This window comes from Vombatus ursinus, unplaced genomic scaffold (genome assembly GCF_900497805.2).
Source record: "Vombatus ursinus unplaced genomic scaffold, bare-nosed wombat genome assembly UNPS02011916.1, whole genome shotgun sequence".
NCBI classification, from domain to species: domain Eukaryota; kingdom Metazoa; phylum Chordata; class Mammalia; order Diprotodontia; family Vombatidae; genus Vombatus; species Vombatus ursinus.
The window spans coordinates 1,725,108-1,739,548 of record NW_020951694.1 but is presented as its reverse complement, the minus strand read 5'-3'; the positions used below and the strand labels follow the sequence as shown (position 1 = coordinate 1,739,548).

General features: G+C 39.2%; 1 protein-coding gene across 2 annotated transcripts in view; it reads right to left on the bottom strand.

Annotated features, from left to right (window-relative positions):
• The window catches only part of CNTROB (centrobin, centriole duplication and spindle assembly protein), a 28,950-nt gene that overhangs the window by 1,989 nt on the left and 12,520 nt on the right, over positions 1-14,441 (bottom strand). The window contains exons 11-17 of one of the 2 annotated variants that reach the window (XM_027857243.1): positions 10,850-10,983; positions 10,471-10,596; positions 10,170-10,323; positions 1,136-1,403; positions 595-725; positions 280-343; positions 1-125 (exon numbers count right to left, since the gene is read on the bottom strand). The exon at positions 1-125 is cut by the window's left edge and continues 56 nt beyond it. In XM_027857243.1, coding sequence (XP_027713044.1) covers positions 1-125; positions 280-343; positions 595-725; positions 1,136-1,403; positions 10,170-10,323; positions 10,471-10,596; positions 10,850-10,983 — 1,002 coding nt within the window. Of the gene's footprint in view, positions 126-279; positions 370-594; positions 726-1,135; positions 1,404-10,169; positions 10,324-10,470; positions 10,597-10,849; positions 10,984-14,441 lie in introns of both variants that reach the window. The other variant, XM_027857242.1, reaches the window with a different exon arrangement.

Here is a 14,441-nt window from a genome sequence, read left to right as displayed (position 1 = left end):
TGCAGGGGGCTCAGATACCCGGAAAATACACGATGCCTTGGCCAGTGGTACTTTAGTCTTGTGGACAGGAGGTGGGGGCCGTGGTAGTGAAGGGGCTTCCTCCCAAGGGGGGACCATCAGGGGACCTGGATGAGGGTTAAAACTTTCCTGATTAGGAAAGGAAAAGCCATTCTCCAGTAAGAAACACTATGACTTTGCTCAGCACCTCACTGTTTACCTTAGATCACCAGGTTCTACCCTTCCTGGGCTCTATGGGGCCCTTCTTAGTGCCGGACTTACCAGGTTTAGAGGGCAGTAGGTCAATGGTGGGATTCACACGGCTCTGGGGCACTGGTTCCAAAAGCTGTGGAGAGAAAGCGGCAGAGGACCCTAGAAGAGACAGGGGATTGGGCTTCTTGGTCCCTGTGAAGGGTGCGGTCCGGGGAAGGGAATGGAAATATCAGATGGGGCTGAGTAACCTAAAGCCTGGGAGTGTCTCCAAGAAGGTACCAGTAAAGAGAGCTAGAAACGAGGAGAAACAGGGGGCCTGGAAAGGGAGCGGTGATGCCTGAATTCCTGGGGAAGAGCCCTGAGATAATTCAGCAAGTCCCATACCTGGTGCAGATACTGCTTCAGCTCTTCCAACTGTGGAGGGGGCAAGCTTTGCCCCAGGGGCCCTTCTCCTCTAGCTCCAAGAGCCTCAGGGAACAGCTGCTCTGCTCGGTGCTCGGGAGGAAAGCCTCCAGCTGGGGAAGGGAAGAAGATGAGTCGGTGGCAGGGTCATAAACGCCATCCACCCAGAAGGGGCACACACACATGGCAGTGAAAATCAAAGCTAAAGCAGAAAGGCTAAATCTTGGGAGGTCTGGAAGAGAGTTTGAAAGAGAAGGCTGAGGATAATAACGCAGGATACCTGGGGCCTACTAGAGACCAGATACAAGATGATAAGATACAAGACTAGATGAAAACATCTAGAGATAGAAATGAGGGTAAGGAGAGAGGAGAGAAAGAGAAGTTTAGAGGAGGGCTGTTACAAGGGAGACTAGTCCAGGGCTAAAAAAGCAAATATTCAAATTCTAGGAGGAAAGAACTGGAGTCAAGGAAGAGCGAGAGAATTAACACTGAAGGAACCCCAGTGATGGTCATTCCTAGTTACCTGAGGGTGGAGTAATATCAGGTTTAGGCTCCAAAGGCTGAAAGCTATGCTGGCTCTGGAAATTAGGGCCCAGCAGAAGGCTGAGATCAGGTGAGGGGGTACAAGGGCGGGCGAGACCTCCAGGGAGCTCTTCCCTTGGCTCCCGGTTCTGCTGCAACACTGGCTTCAGAGCCACTGCTGCAGGAGGCATACTCCAAGCCCTCCTCTCCTCTTTCTCTGCTTCTCTGGGACCCGAGGTCAAGGAACTGGGAGTACCAGGGGGAGGGACCTGTGAAGAAATGGGGAGAACGGGAAAGAGAAGAAGAGAAGTAAAGATCAGAGACAAGTGAAGAGGAGGCCAGAGAAGAATCAATGAAAGGGATAGCCTTTGTGAAAATGATCCAGGGTCATACTTTCTAACTGGGTAGAAATCTATACTATTCTAAAACAGAAGGTAGCAATTTCTTTTTTTTTTTTTTTATTTTTAGGCATTTGGGGTTAAGTGACTTGCCCAGGGTCACACAGCTAGTAAGTGTCCAGTGTTTGGTCTGAGGTTGCATTTGAACTCAGGTTCTCCTGACTTCAGGGCCAGTGTTCTATACACTGCGCCACCTAGCTGTCCCAAAAGGTAGCAATTTCTTAAGACTTCTGTGCAACCAACAATTACCCCAAGCTTGAAAAGAAAGGGGAAAAAGAAAGGAATAACAAACCAAGTGGGATAATAACAAGTAGAATAATTCCCCATGAGATAAGTGGTCAAAGGATAGAGTTTTCTTTTTTTTTTTTAAACATTCTTTTTTTTTTTTTAATTTTTGAGTTCCAAATTCTCTCCCTCCCTTTCTTCCTCCCTCATTGAGAAGGCAAGCAATTTGATATAGGTTATACATGTGCAATCATGTAAAACATATTTCCACATTAGGTAATGTTGTAAAAGAAAACAGAGACCAATAAACAAAAACAAAAACAAACAAGAAATATAAAGGAAGTAAAGAAAAAGTATGTTTTGATCTGCAATCAGACTCCATCAGTTCTTTCTCTGTAGATAGCAGTTTTCATCATAAGTCAAAAAGACAGAGTTCAAAAGATGAATTGCAAACTATAAATGATTATCTGAAGACATGCTCCAAATCATTAATATTAAAAATAAACTAAGGTTTCACCTCATGCCCTGTAAATGGGCAAAGATGACAAAAAAAGAAACAGTCAATGCTAGAGGGGCTGTGGGAAGAGGGGTGCACTGACACACTATTGTTGGGGCTGTAAACTGATCTAAATGTTCCAGATTTGGAAATTTGGAATTATACAAGAAAATTAACTGAACTATTTATACTCTTTGACCAAAACAATTTCATTATTAGCATCTATTCCAAAGGAAGCCTAAGGCAGAAACAAGGTCCAGTCCAAAACAGCAGCACTCTTTGTGGCATAGCAAAGAACTAATCAAGTGTATACCAATTAATTAGGGAATGGCTGAAAAAACTAAAGCATATGAATAGAATGGAATATTATTATACAGTGAGAAATAGTAAGAGGCAGCATGCGGTACAGTGGATAGGGAACTGGGGATAGGCTTCAGGGTTCAAACCCTGCCTCTTACACAAACTAGATATGTGATTCGCCATCCTCTTCTCCCCCAAACCCAAGTCATTTAATCTCTCTGTGTCCCAGGCAACTCTAGGCAGAGGTATCACTGAACCGTATTAAAATGTAATAGGGAAATGTTTCACAAAATAAATAAAAATACAATAAAACATAATATTAATTTGTGACTTTCTAAGCAATATGCATCCAGCAGGGGTATTGCCCCAAGACAAAATCTACAAAATGGGGTGTGCAAGACAATTCATTGTAGTGCAAGAGGAAAAGATTAAACCCTTATTTATGTATAAAAAAGAAATTAGTCTTGAATAATATTTATTTTCTTTAAATAACATTTACTATACATCCTCAAGCGGCCTATTGTTCTCAAAGTATCCTGAGGGAAGAGGGAGGACTGACAATGAATGAATCCCTCACTTGTTTCAGTGTACTTTGAGTTAAGTGGATTTATGGATTACATTATCTATCTTTAACTACCACAAACCAGACCAGTGGCTTAAAAAGATTCTTGCAGAGAAACTACAGACTGAAGACAATACTAATAACGCAAGCACAAGCAAACAAGAAAAATGGCAGAGTTGGTGATTCTACTCTCAGTAAAAGCTCTTTGTCATCACTTAACAATGACGCTATAATCAAATCTGACAAGAAGCTGGCCAAAAATAATCTAAATAATCTCAATATCCAATTCAAAAACTGAAATTATCAATATTAAAATAAGGATTTATCTCCTCTGTCATTAACAATGAACCTCCCTTTAAAGGCAGATATCAGTGAGGACTTCAGCCTCAGGACTTCCTGAACCATGGCGGCCTTCCACATGCCTAGTCCAGAAAAAACTTCTACTATCATGTAGATTGGCAACTCATACTCTTAGAACAGTAAAACTTTTTTGATTATGTACTCCAGTGAATAAAATTTTTTTTAGCATGCCTCCTCAGGATATGTGTAAGCGAAGGAGTTCTATTCTATATATTGGGAAATATTTCAATGTGTAAACAAGATGAATTTACGGCCTATAATGACTTTATGAAGTTCTGGCCAAGATGATAGGGTTCTTCTGCCTCAGAACTGCAGAAAAAGTCTGCTAAAAGCTGAAAGAAAAGGGGACTGCCAGAAAGCTGGCACCAGTAAAAATAAACAAACCAACAGCATCTCAGTGACCAGAGACAGGCAAGAGACACATGGAGCCTGCAAGCCTCTGTGTCCAAAGGCAGCAAAAGCACAGGGTCTTGCAAGAAAGGGAGGGCAGAAAGCCCAGGGTAGGGAGCTTGAAAACTTTGGGGAATGGCAATGACCAGAGTGGCAGGGGAACATTCAAATGAGGGATTCTGAGGTCCCTAACATTCTGCTCTGAGATGCCAGAGAGGATCCTGAAGATGTAGTGCTCTGAATCTCAAGAATCTGGGGTGGGGGTAATATTGAGAAGTAGAAGTCATCCCAGACACCCAACTGACCCAGGACAAGACAAAGTAGGACAACCACTCCAGCCAAAAGCAGAACATGAGGCAGAGCCAAGCCCTGGCACAAATCCTCAATTCAGGAACTAAAGTTGGAGAGATGCGTAAATAACCAAAGATAACACCAACCACTATCAAAAATTATAGCTCTAGAGGTGCCCAACATGAAGAAGCAAGCAACTCTGTTACAACTATAAGGAGCGACTCAAAGGGGAAAAAAAGGATTTCCACAAGAACTTCATGAATACCTAGGTAAGAAATGAAGCAAAAGATAAAAAATGGAATAAAAACTCTAGAGGAAGGAACTGGAAGGAGAATAAATGGATTATAAGAGAAAGTGGTAAATCTTGCCTAAGTAACAGACTCCCTGGAAACTAGAATAGATCAACACAAACTCCACGAAACAGCAAGAAAATTTTTAAAAACATTAGAAAAATATAAGAAAATATAAGATAGCTAATAAGAAAAACAGTTGACCAACTGTTGACCAAAAACAGGTCAAGGACAAACAATGTAAAAATCATTGGGAGTCCTTAAAACTACGATTTTTTAAAAAAAGCATGGATATTATATGTCAAGAAATTATATATTAAAATTGCCCAGATTAGAGCCAGAATGAAATTTGAAGACAGAAAGAACCCACTATTACCTAATGAAAGAAATCTCAACAGGAAGTATTTCAGGAATGTCAGAACTAAAATCTAAAGTTTCTAAGTCAAATGAAAAATATTGCAAGCAGCCAGAAAGAAAGAGCATGAAAGCATAGTCAGGACATAGAAAGGACTGGGAAGCTTCTACTATTAAGGAGAGGTGATTGGAATGCAATACTCCAAAAGACATAGGTTTACAATTAAGAACAATTTACCCTGCAAAACTAAGTGAGTATAATCTTACAAGGTTAAAAAAAATGGATCTTTAAGGTAATAAAGGACTTTCAGATATTTATGATGATAAGAGCTGAGTAGGAACTTTAAAACACAAACACAAGAGTCAAGAGAAACCTAGAAGATAAATTTATCTGAGTGAATGAAAGGAGTTGCATAACTTTACTGTTTTATATTGAATCCTCTCTTATGGTCTCCTATGTACAAGGCAATGTTTATTTTTTCTTTTCTCATTTTGTATTTAAGTTTAACATTTTAAAAATTTACATAAAAAAGAATAACTGCCATTACCAAAACAAGAGCTTAGATGTTCTATTTCAAGAAACATTAAAAAGAAAACTGCCCAGATTTCTTAGAACCAAACAGCAAAGTGAAAATAGAAAGAATCTACCAGTCACCTCCTGAAAGCTCAAAATGAAAACTCGTAGGAACATCATAGCCAAAATCCTGAGCTTCTAGGTCAAAGAAAAAAAAAATACAAGCAGTCAGAAAGAAAGAATTCAAGTACCAAAGAGCCAAAGTCAGGATCATACACAATTTAGCGTCCACTACTAGAAATACAGTATTCCAGAAGGCAAAAGGATATGGGCTTACCCATATCCTTAAGAATAATTTATAATGCTACAGGGGAAAAAATGGATCTTTAAAGAAATAGAGGACTTTCAAGCATTCTTGAAGCAAAGACCTGAGCTCCACAGAAACTCTTAAGTTGAAAGACAGAACTTAAGAAACACAAAAAGGTAAAGATAAATGAACAATGATAAGGAACTAAACAAGGATAAACTACTTAATTCAAATATGGGGAGATGAGACATGTGTCCATCTAACTTCTGACCTCTAACATTATCTAGGGTCACAGAAGTAGTCTTCTAATTAGAAAGGTCTGTGGGTTGTTCTATTATATCTTGATGATCTTAAGAGAAGAACGAAAAAAAGAGTGAAAGAATACATTGGGGGTGAAGGAAAGAAAGGTTAGGGAAAATTATCTCACATAATCAGGGTGCACAAGAAAACATCTATACAAACAAGGGAGGTCTGGGGGAGCACCTGACACTTCAATCTCCCTCTCATGTGACCTACTTAAAGGAAGTATTAAGAAATACATTTCCCTGAAAAGGGAAATAAGAGGGAAAGGGGATAATGGGGAGGGAGAATTAGAGAGGAAGTAGTGGAATTGGAGAGAGGGTAGATTAAGGGAGGAAAACAAACTCTAAGAATGTACAAAAATATTTATAGCTCTGTTTTATTCTATAAATTAAAAATAAAATTTTTTAAATAAGTAAAAAATATAGCTCTTTTGTTGTGGCAAAGAATAAGAATCTGATATGATGGCTATCAATTGGGGTATGGATGAACAAGTTATGGTATATAAATGTGATGGAATTTGTGCTGTATGAGATGATGAAGGTTTCAGAGAAACCTAGGATGACTTATATGAACTGAAAGGGAGTGAAGAGAACAGAATCAAAAGAATAATTTATAGAATGACAACAATATGGTCAAGACAAACAACTATGACAAAATCGGGAACAATTATCAGTGTCATGACCAAACATAATTTCAAAGGACTAATAATGAAACATGCTTCCGCCCTCCCGATACAAAGGTGAAGGACCCAAGAGTGAGAATGAAACACATTTTTTTTGGACATATGGAAATTTGATTTTGATTATACATGTTTGTAAAGGGTTTTGTTTTCTTTTGTCCTCAACTGGGGAGAAGGGTTGGAGAAGGGTAAAAAGCCAGACTTTTGCTGATTGAAAAAAAGAATTATGATTTTAAAATGTATTATAAATTTAATTTGAGTTTGGTCCAACGTTCTAGCCTGACAAAACCTTTTTGAATCCCGCATTTGACATCTACCTTGTTAGCCATCCCTCCCAACTATGTGTCACCTGCAAGCCTGATAAGCATGACAATAATGCTTTTATTCCAGTCATTAATAAAAATGTTAAGTAGCCCAGGGCCAACACAGATCCCTGGGACATTCTATTGGAAACTCCTTCCAAAGTTGACAACTTTGTGTCCAAACATTAAATAGTTCTGAATCTACCTAACTCTAACTAACGTAACAAGAGAATTTCTGGCTCTACCACTACCATGCTAAGAAAAACACTGCCCCAGTCTCTACCTAGAATTTCCAGACAGTGTCACTGGAAGCTAAAAGATCACACCACCTGCTGACATTTGCATGAAGGAATTAATTGATTGATAAGGTTCTCTTGCAGTTATCATTTATTGATAGATAATTTAGAGTATACCTATATCCTTATATAATAAAGTAAGCATAGTATTAAGTTAGATATTATAGGACTCTTTTCTAAGTGTTAAGTCACCCTTCTGACAGCTGGAGGGTTGACTTCTAACTTCCTGACTATAAATTCCTCCTTTAGTCTTAACGGATAAGTTCCCCTAATTTTGAACAACCTGAAGTAAGCTGAAAAACTATGTTAGTTAATCTACGAGTCCTTTAAAAAGCAACATTTTTAACTGAAAAATGCTACAGTTGTAGGGAAAAGATTTCTAAGGCAATCTCACTTTGACAGGTTGATAGATACAGGCCCTAATCCAAAAGAATATCAGATTTAATAGTTGTCCCACCCCAGAAAGTCCCTGCTACACATATGCCCATACTCCAAAGGTTGGCAATAACATCAAGTGGCATTCAATGTGCTTGAGGATGTACCTAGCCTGACCACAAGTCAAATGACCTGCCTTGTCCAACTGAATTATGTTCAAAACAAGTTTCCTAAGATTGCCGCAATTTTTAATTCCTCTTTTCCTATATAAATAAACTCTGTAAATCACTCCTTTGTCTCTGACTACTAAGAAGTCAGATTATCTGATTTGAATGGCAATAGTCCACCTTGCCTCATTATACTCTGAAGTTTTGAACCTCAGACATTTTCCTTTTTTTTTAAGATTTTTTTTTAAGATTTAAAATCAACATGAAAAAAATCATGACTGGGACATAAACTTCAGCTTTAATTTTCATCAACTAAACCTGACCTTCCTGATGCAGAAATCCTTATCTTTCTCCTCTGTTACTTGTTTCTTAATGTATGTATCCTTATTTTCCCCTCTTGCTTCCTATAAAATTCCATCGTACTCATTCTGCTTATGTATTCCCATTCTATATAGTTATGAAACTGATGCTCCGAGCTCACTAACTTTGTGTTAAGTGACGACTACACTCTGAATGTAGTAAAACTGCAGTTAACCATCCCTTCGATGATTGATAGCAGTACCTCATCAATGGACCCTTAGGTAATTTTTATCTCACTAATCAAACACACATTTCTTGAACAAGTATAGCATGACTGATATTATCAAATATCTTGCTAAAATCTACATTAACTATCTACAAAATTCCCCAAATCTACCAGTTTCAAAACCCTATCAAAAAAGGAAATATAGCTCAAATTGTGATGCTAGAGAAGACTTTTGAGAGTCTCTTGGACAGCAAGGAGATCAAATCAGTCAATATTTAAAGAAAGTAATTCAGGCTATTCACTGGAAGATCAGATACTGAAACCGAAGCTTAAATACTATGGCCACATAATTTGAAGCCAGGACTCACTGGAAAAGACTGAGATGCTGGGAAAGACTGAAGGCAAAGGAAAAGGGGACAGCAGAGGATGAAATGGATAGATAGTGTCATGGAAACAATGAATATGAACTTGGACAGACTTCGAGAGATAGTAGAGGACAGAAGGGCCTGGAGTAGCCATGGGGTCAGGAAGAGCTGGATATGAATGAATGACTGAACTGGCATGATCTATTCTTGATAAAGCCTCACTGACCCTTTGTGATCACTACTTCTTTTTCTAGATGACTACAAAACATACTTTAATAATGAGTACTAACTCTTTGACCCAGCAATACCACTTCTAGGTCTGTATCCCAAAGAGATCATAAAAATGGGAAAAGGTCCCACACGTACAAAAAATATTTATAGCAGCTCCTTATGTGGCGGCAAAGAATTGGAAATTGAAGGGATGCCCATCAACTGGGGAAGTTGTGGTATGTGAATGTAATGGAATACTACTGTGCTATAAGAAATGATGAGCTGGAGAACTTGAGAAAAACCTGGAAAAACTTATATGAACTGATGCAGAACCAGGAGAGCATGGTACACAGTAACAGTCACATGGTAGAATAACTAATTTGATACTTATCTCTTCTCAGCAATGCAAGGATCTAAGACAACTTGAAAAGACTCAAGATATAAAATGCTATCCACATCCAGAAAAAGAACCACAGACTCTGAATGCAGATGGAAGCATACTATTTGCTCTCCTTTTGTTCTGTTTTATTTCTTCTTCTTTGTGGTTCCTCCCATTAGCTCTAATTCTTCTAAACATCATGACTAATGTGAAAATATACTTAATATGAATGTATAAGTAGAGCCTGTATTAGATTACACACCATCTTGGGGAGGGAAGAGGAGAGAGAAAGGGAGAAAATTTAAAACTCAAAATCTTATGGAAGTGAATGCTGAAAACTAAAAAGAAATAATTAAAAAAAAAAAAAAAAAAGAAATGAAGATTCCTGTCAAAACAAACAAAAAAATGAGTACTAGAATCTTGCCAGAAATCCAAGCAAAGCTCACTGGCATAGAGTTGAATTACATTACATTCTCTTCCCTTTTTGAAAATCAGGACTACATTTGCCCTCTCCAATCCTGTGGCACTTTGTCTATTGCCAAAGAACACTGGCAATGACTCAGTAATCACATCCATCAGTTTTGTTTTGTACCCTAAATATGTACTAGACTAGAATTTATTAAGGGCACATGGGTGTTCTTTAACTATCTCTCTCTATCTTGGATATTAACTCCCTATTAGCCATTTCTGTTCTGTACTTTTCAATACTAAGATCGCTCTCCTTGGAAGAAAAAAAAGAAGCAAAAGTAAAAGATGAGCAGCTCTGCCTTTTCTCTGACATCGGTTATAATCTTATCTACTCTGAGTGTCAAGTTCTATTTCTTCTCTGATCTAATTTCTCCAGAAACAGCTTTAAAAAACTCCTGTCTTCTTGTAAGTCTTAACATTTTTCACCTGATTTCAACTGATCTCAGCTCACTGTGCACGTCCAAGGGACAAGGCCTACCTGAGAAGCGGCTGTGGTGCTGAGCAGTTGGTGTGCCTCATCCCAGTGAGCCCGAAGCATGGACTGGAATCTCTCTACCAGCTCTACCCGCTGCTCTTCTAGCTGCTGGTGTGCCATCCGCAATTCCCGTCCTCGGGCCTGCTCATGAGCCAATCTGGGAAGATGAGAGGAAATCACTCGTAACTTGGTGATGAGACAAGCTAGGGCTTAGGGAGTCTGATACTTGAAATCTTGAGGGAATCAGGATCCTGGGCCGCCCAAGCCCAGAAGAGAAGTCTGAAGAGACTCTAGAGGCCAGTACCTGAGCTCATAGTCATGAGCCACCTGCTGATGCCGATCTTCTCTCTCTGATAACTCCACCTGGAACTGATCCAACTGACTGGACAGTTCCTGCTGATGCTGCTCAGTCAACTCCTGTAACTGCTTCCTAATAACAATGAAATTCCAATTCATTAGCAATAAAAACAACTTTTATGGAGCATTTTAAATTTCACAAAAGGCTCCTAATTAGGCAGGGGCCAGAGATGAGAGAGGTCTGAGTCTGGGGATGAAAAGGGAAAACAAGAGAAGGGGAAACAGAGTCAAAGAAAGAAAAGCTAGGCCTGCCAATGACAAGTATACACAGGGCTGGAGTGACGAGACAGCCAGGAAAGGGCAAAACTGTGGATCATCCCAGGTACCTGTGTTGTTCCCGAAGACTGCTCACTTGGCGAAGGCTGCTCTCTTGCACCTGGGCCAGTCGCTCAGTTACTCTCTGCTCTAGCAAAATAGCAAGCTCTGACTCCATCTGTACTCTCTGGGCCTCAAACCGGGCCTGGTGGTGAGGAGATGCGGAGGACAGTTAGGCTGGCCTAGGAACCCAGTCTCTGTTCCCTAGTGAGGTTTAAAGAAGCTAAAGCCAGAATATAGAACAAATCTGCCTAATATCTCTCTCTCTCTCTTACATACACACACACACACACACACACACACACACACACACACACACACACAACATTCACAAGTAGAAGGGAGAAAAGCAAAGAGTTTCTTTCAATCAAGGCACAAGGAGATATCCCCTTCCTCCTACCAGTCTGTGAATTAATCATCTTTCAAAAGTTAAAATAAAATTATTCTTCTTCCTTTTTTTTTTTTATTAAGGCAACTGGGGTTAAGTGACTTGCCCAGGGTCACATAGCTAGTAAGTGTCAAGTGTCTGGTCTGAGGCCAGATTTGAACTCAGGTCATCTTGACTTCAGGGCCAGTGCTCTATCCTCTGTGCCACCTAGCTGCCCCAGACTATTCTTCTTTCAAAGGAGAAAGACTATCCCCTTCTAAAATTAGCTAACTTGAGAAAGCAGGCACACTGATGCACTGCTGGTGGAGCTGTAAATGAGCACTGCCATTCTGAAAAGCAAATTGGAACTTTGCCCAAAAAAGTTACTAAACTGGGCACATCTTTTGACCCAACAATACCACTATTAGGCCTATACTCCAAGGAGATCAAAGAAAAAGGAAAAGGATCTATGTGTTCAAAAATATTTTATGGTGCAAAGAACTAGAAACTAAGGAAGAGGGGGGCCCATCAATTGAAGAATGGCTGAACAAATTATGGTATATAAATGTAATGGAATATTATTGTGCTATAAGAAATTAAGAAAGGGATAATTTCAGAGAAACTTGGGAAGACTTGTATGGATGCAGAGTGAAGTGAGCAGAAGAATTTACACTATAATATTAACATTGTAGAAACAAATTTGAAACACTTAACTGATGATCAACTCAATGATCAATTAGAATTCCAGACAAGCAATGATGAAGAATGCAGCTCACCTCCTGACACAATGTGATGAATAAAATGAGACACATTTTGGACATAGCCAATATGGGAATATATTTTGCTTAATTGTGTTTATTTTGCAACAAGGGTTTTGTTTTTCATTCCTCATCCACAGGAGGAAGAAAAAATAAATACTTAATAGTTAAAAAAACAAAATTTTAATTAAAAAATAAAATAATTCTACAAAGAATGAAGTATGCATCAACTTATTAACAGAAAATATACTAAGATCATGATTTAGACTTGTATAAAGGTACATACTTTATTGTGTGCTTACTTTCAATTCTATTAAATTGAACAAACATGGAATATCTACTATTGTGGCAAGTCCTTCTGGGACTCCCATAGGATGGGAGTATTCCAGTCAAGAAACAACAGAAGTGAACATGGAATAACTGATCGATTCAAGACTGGGAAAGGAGTATGATAAGGTTGCATATTATCACCTTATTTTTAACTTACATGCAGAGTACATCATGCAAAAAGCCAGGCTGGATGAATCAAAAGCTGGAATTAAGGCTGCTGGGAGAAACAGCAACAATCTGATACGCAAACTCTGATGGCAGAAAGTGAAGAATTAAGAAATCTCTTGCTGAGGATGAAAGAGGAGAGTGTAAAAGCTGGCCTGAAGCTTAACGTTAAAAAAACTAAGATCATGGCATTTGGTCCCCTTACTTCCTGGGAGGAGAAATGGAAGCAGTGTCAGATTTTATCTTCTATTTATATTTATTTTTACTTATTTTTAAAATTTATTTTACTTATTTTATTTTTTATTTATTTCATTTTTATTTATATTCTATTTATATTTATATTCTCATTGCAGACAATGACTGCAGGCCATGAAATTAAAAGATACTCGTTCCTTGTAAGGAAAAGTATGGGAAATCTGAACAGCATACTAAAAAGCAGAGAAAACACCTTGCCAACAAAGGTCCATATAGTCAAAGCTATCGTTTTTCCAGTAGTAACAAATGGCTATCAGAGTTGGACTATAAGGAAAGCCGAGCATGGCAGAATCAATACTTTTGAATTGTGGAGGTGTTGAAGGCTTTTGAGAATTCTTTGGACAGCAAGATCAAATCAGTCAATATTTAAAGAAATTAAATGACTATTCATTGGAAAGCCAAATATGAAGCTGAAGCTTAAATACTTTGGCCATAAAATGAAAAGATGGAATCACTGGAAAAGATTCTGATGTTGGGAAAGATTGAAGGCAAAAGTACAGCAGAGGATGAAATGGATAGATAATGTTGTCAAAACAATGAAGATGAACTTGGACAGACTGGAAGACAGTGGAGGACAGAAGGGCTTGGTGTGCTATGGTTCATAGGGTCATGAAGAGATGGACTCAACTGAACAAAAATAATAATCTATATTATATACAATATATGTAATATATATAACAACAAGTATAAGGTACTGTACTAGTGTGCTGGGGACACAGAGACAAAGATAAAATAAGCCCTGCCCTTTTCAACATCCTACTGAGAGGAAAGGAAACATGTGTAAACAATGAAGTACAACTTCAGGTGATTTAAGAGAGGGAGAGGGAGAGGGAGAGGGAGAGGGAGAGGGAGAGGGAGAGGGGGAGGGGGGGGGGGAGGGGGTGGGGGGGGGGGAGGGGGAGAAGGTTGGGGAGGGAGTGAGAGGAGGTTTCATAGAGGTGGCATCCGAGTTGCTCTTTGAAAGAATTCTCTAAAAGATGCAGATAAGGAGCAAGTAGGATAAGGTGTGGAGAAATGCACACCTGGATTGTAAGAGATGTATTGTACTGTTGACCTCAGGGAACAAACCTCACGTTTGATTGAGACATAGAATTGGTTATGTCCCCTTCTCTCCTCTGACCCTGATGCAGGTCCTCATCACTTCGCGTTCAGATTGCTGCAACAGCCTGCTGGTGAGACTGCCTGCCTTAAGTCTCTTCTGACTCCAATCCACCCTTCATTCACACATTAAAATGATTTTCCTTAAGCTCAGGACCGATAATGTCACCTCCCTACTCAATAAACTCCAGTGGCTCCCCATTGCCTCCAGGGTCAAATACAAAATCTTCTGTCAAAGCCTTTTATAACCTAACCCCTTCCTACCTTTCCTATGGCGTAAGTCTTTCTACACCTTAATCTTCAACATGTACTCTTCGATCCGGTGTCACTGGCCTCTTTGCTGTTCCATGAACAAGAGATCCCATCTCTTAGTTCTGGGCTTTTTCTCTGGCTGTCCCCCATGCCTTTAACATTTTCACTCTAACCTCTTGACTACTGACCTTTCTGGCTTCCTTTTAACTCCCAACTAAAATCACCCCCCTTCCACAGGAACCCTTTCCTAACCCCTCTTAATTCTAGTACTTTCCCTGTTTTTTCCTACTTATCTTGTATACAGTTTGCCTGTATACATGTTTGCACATCATCGCTCTTATTACACTGTAAATTCGTCGAAAGCCGGGGCTGTCTTTT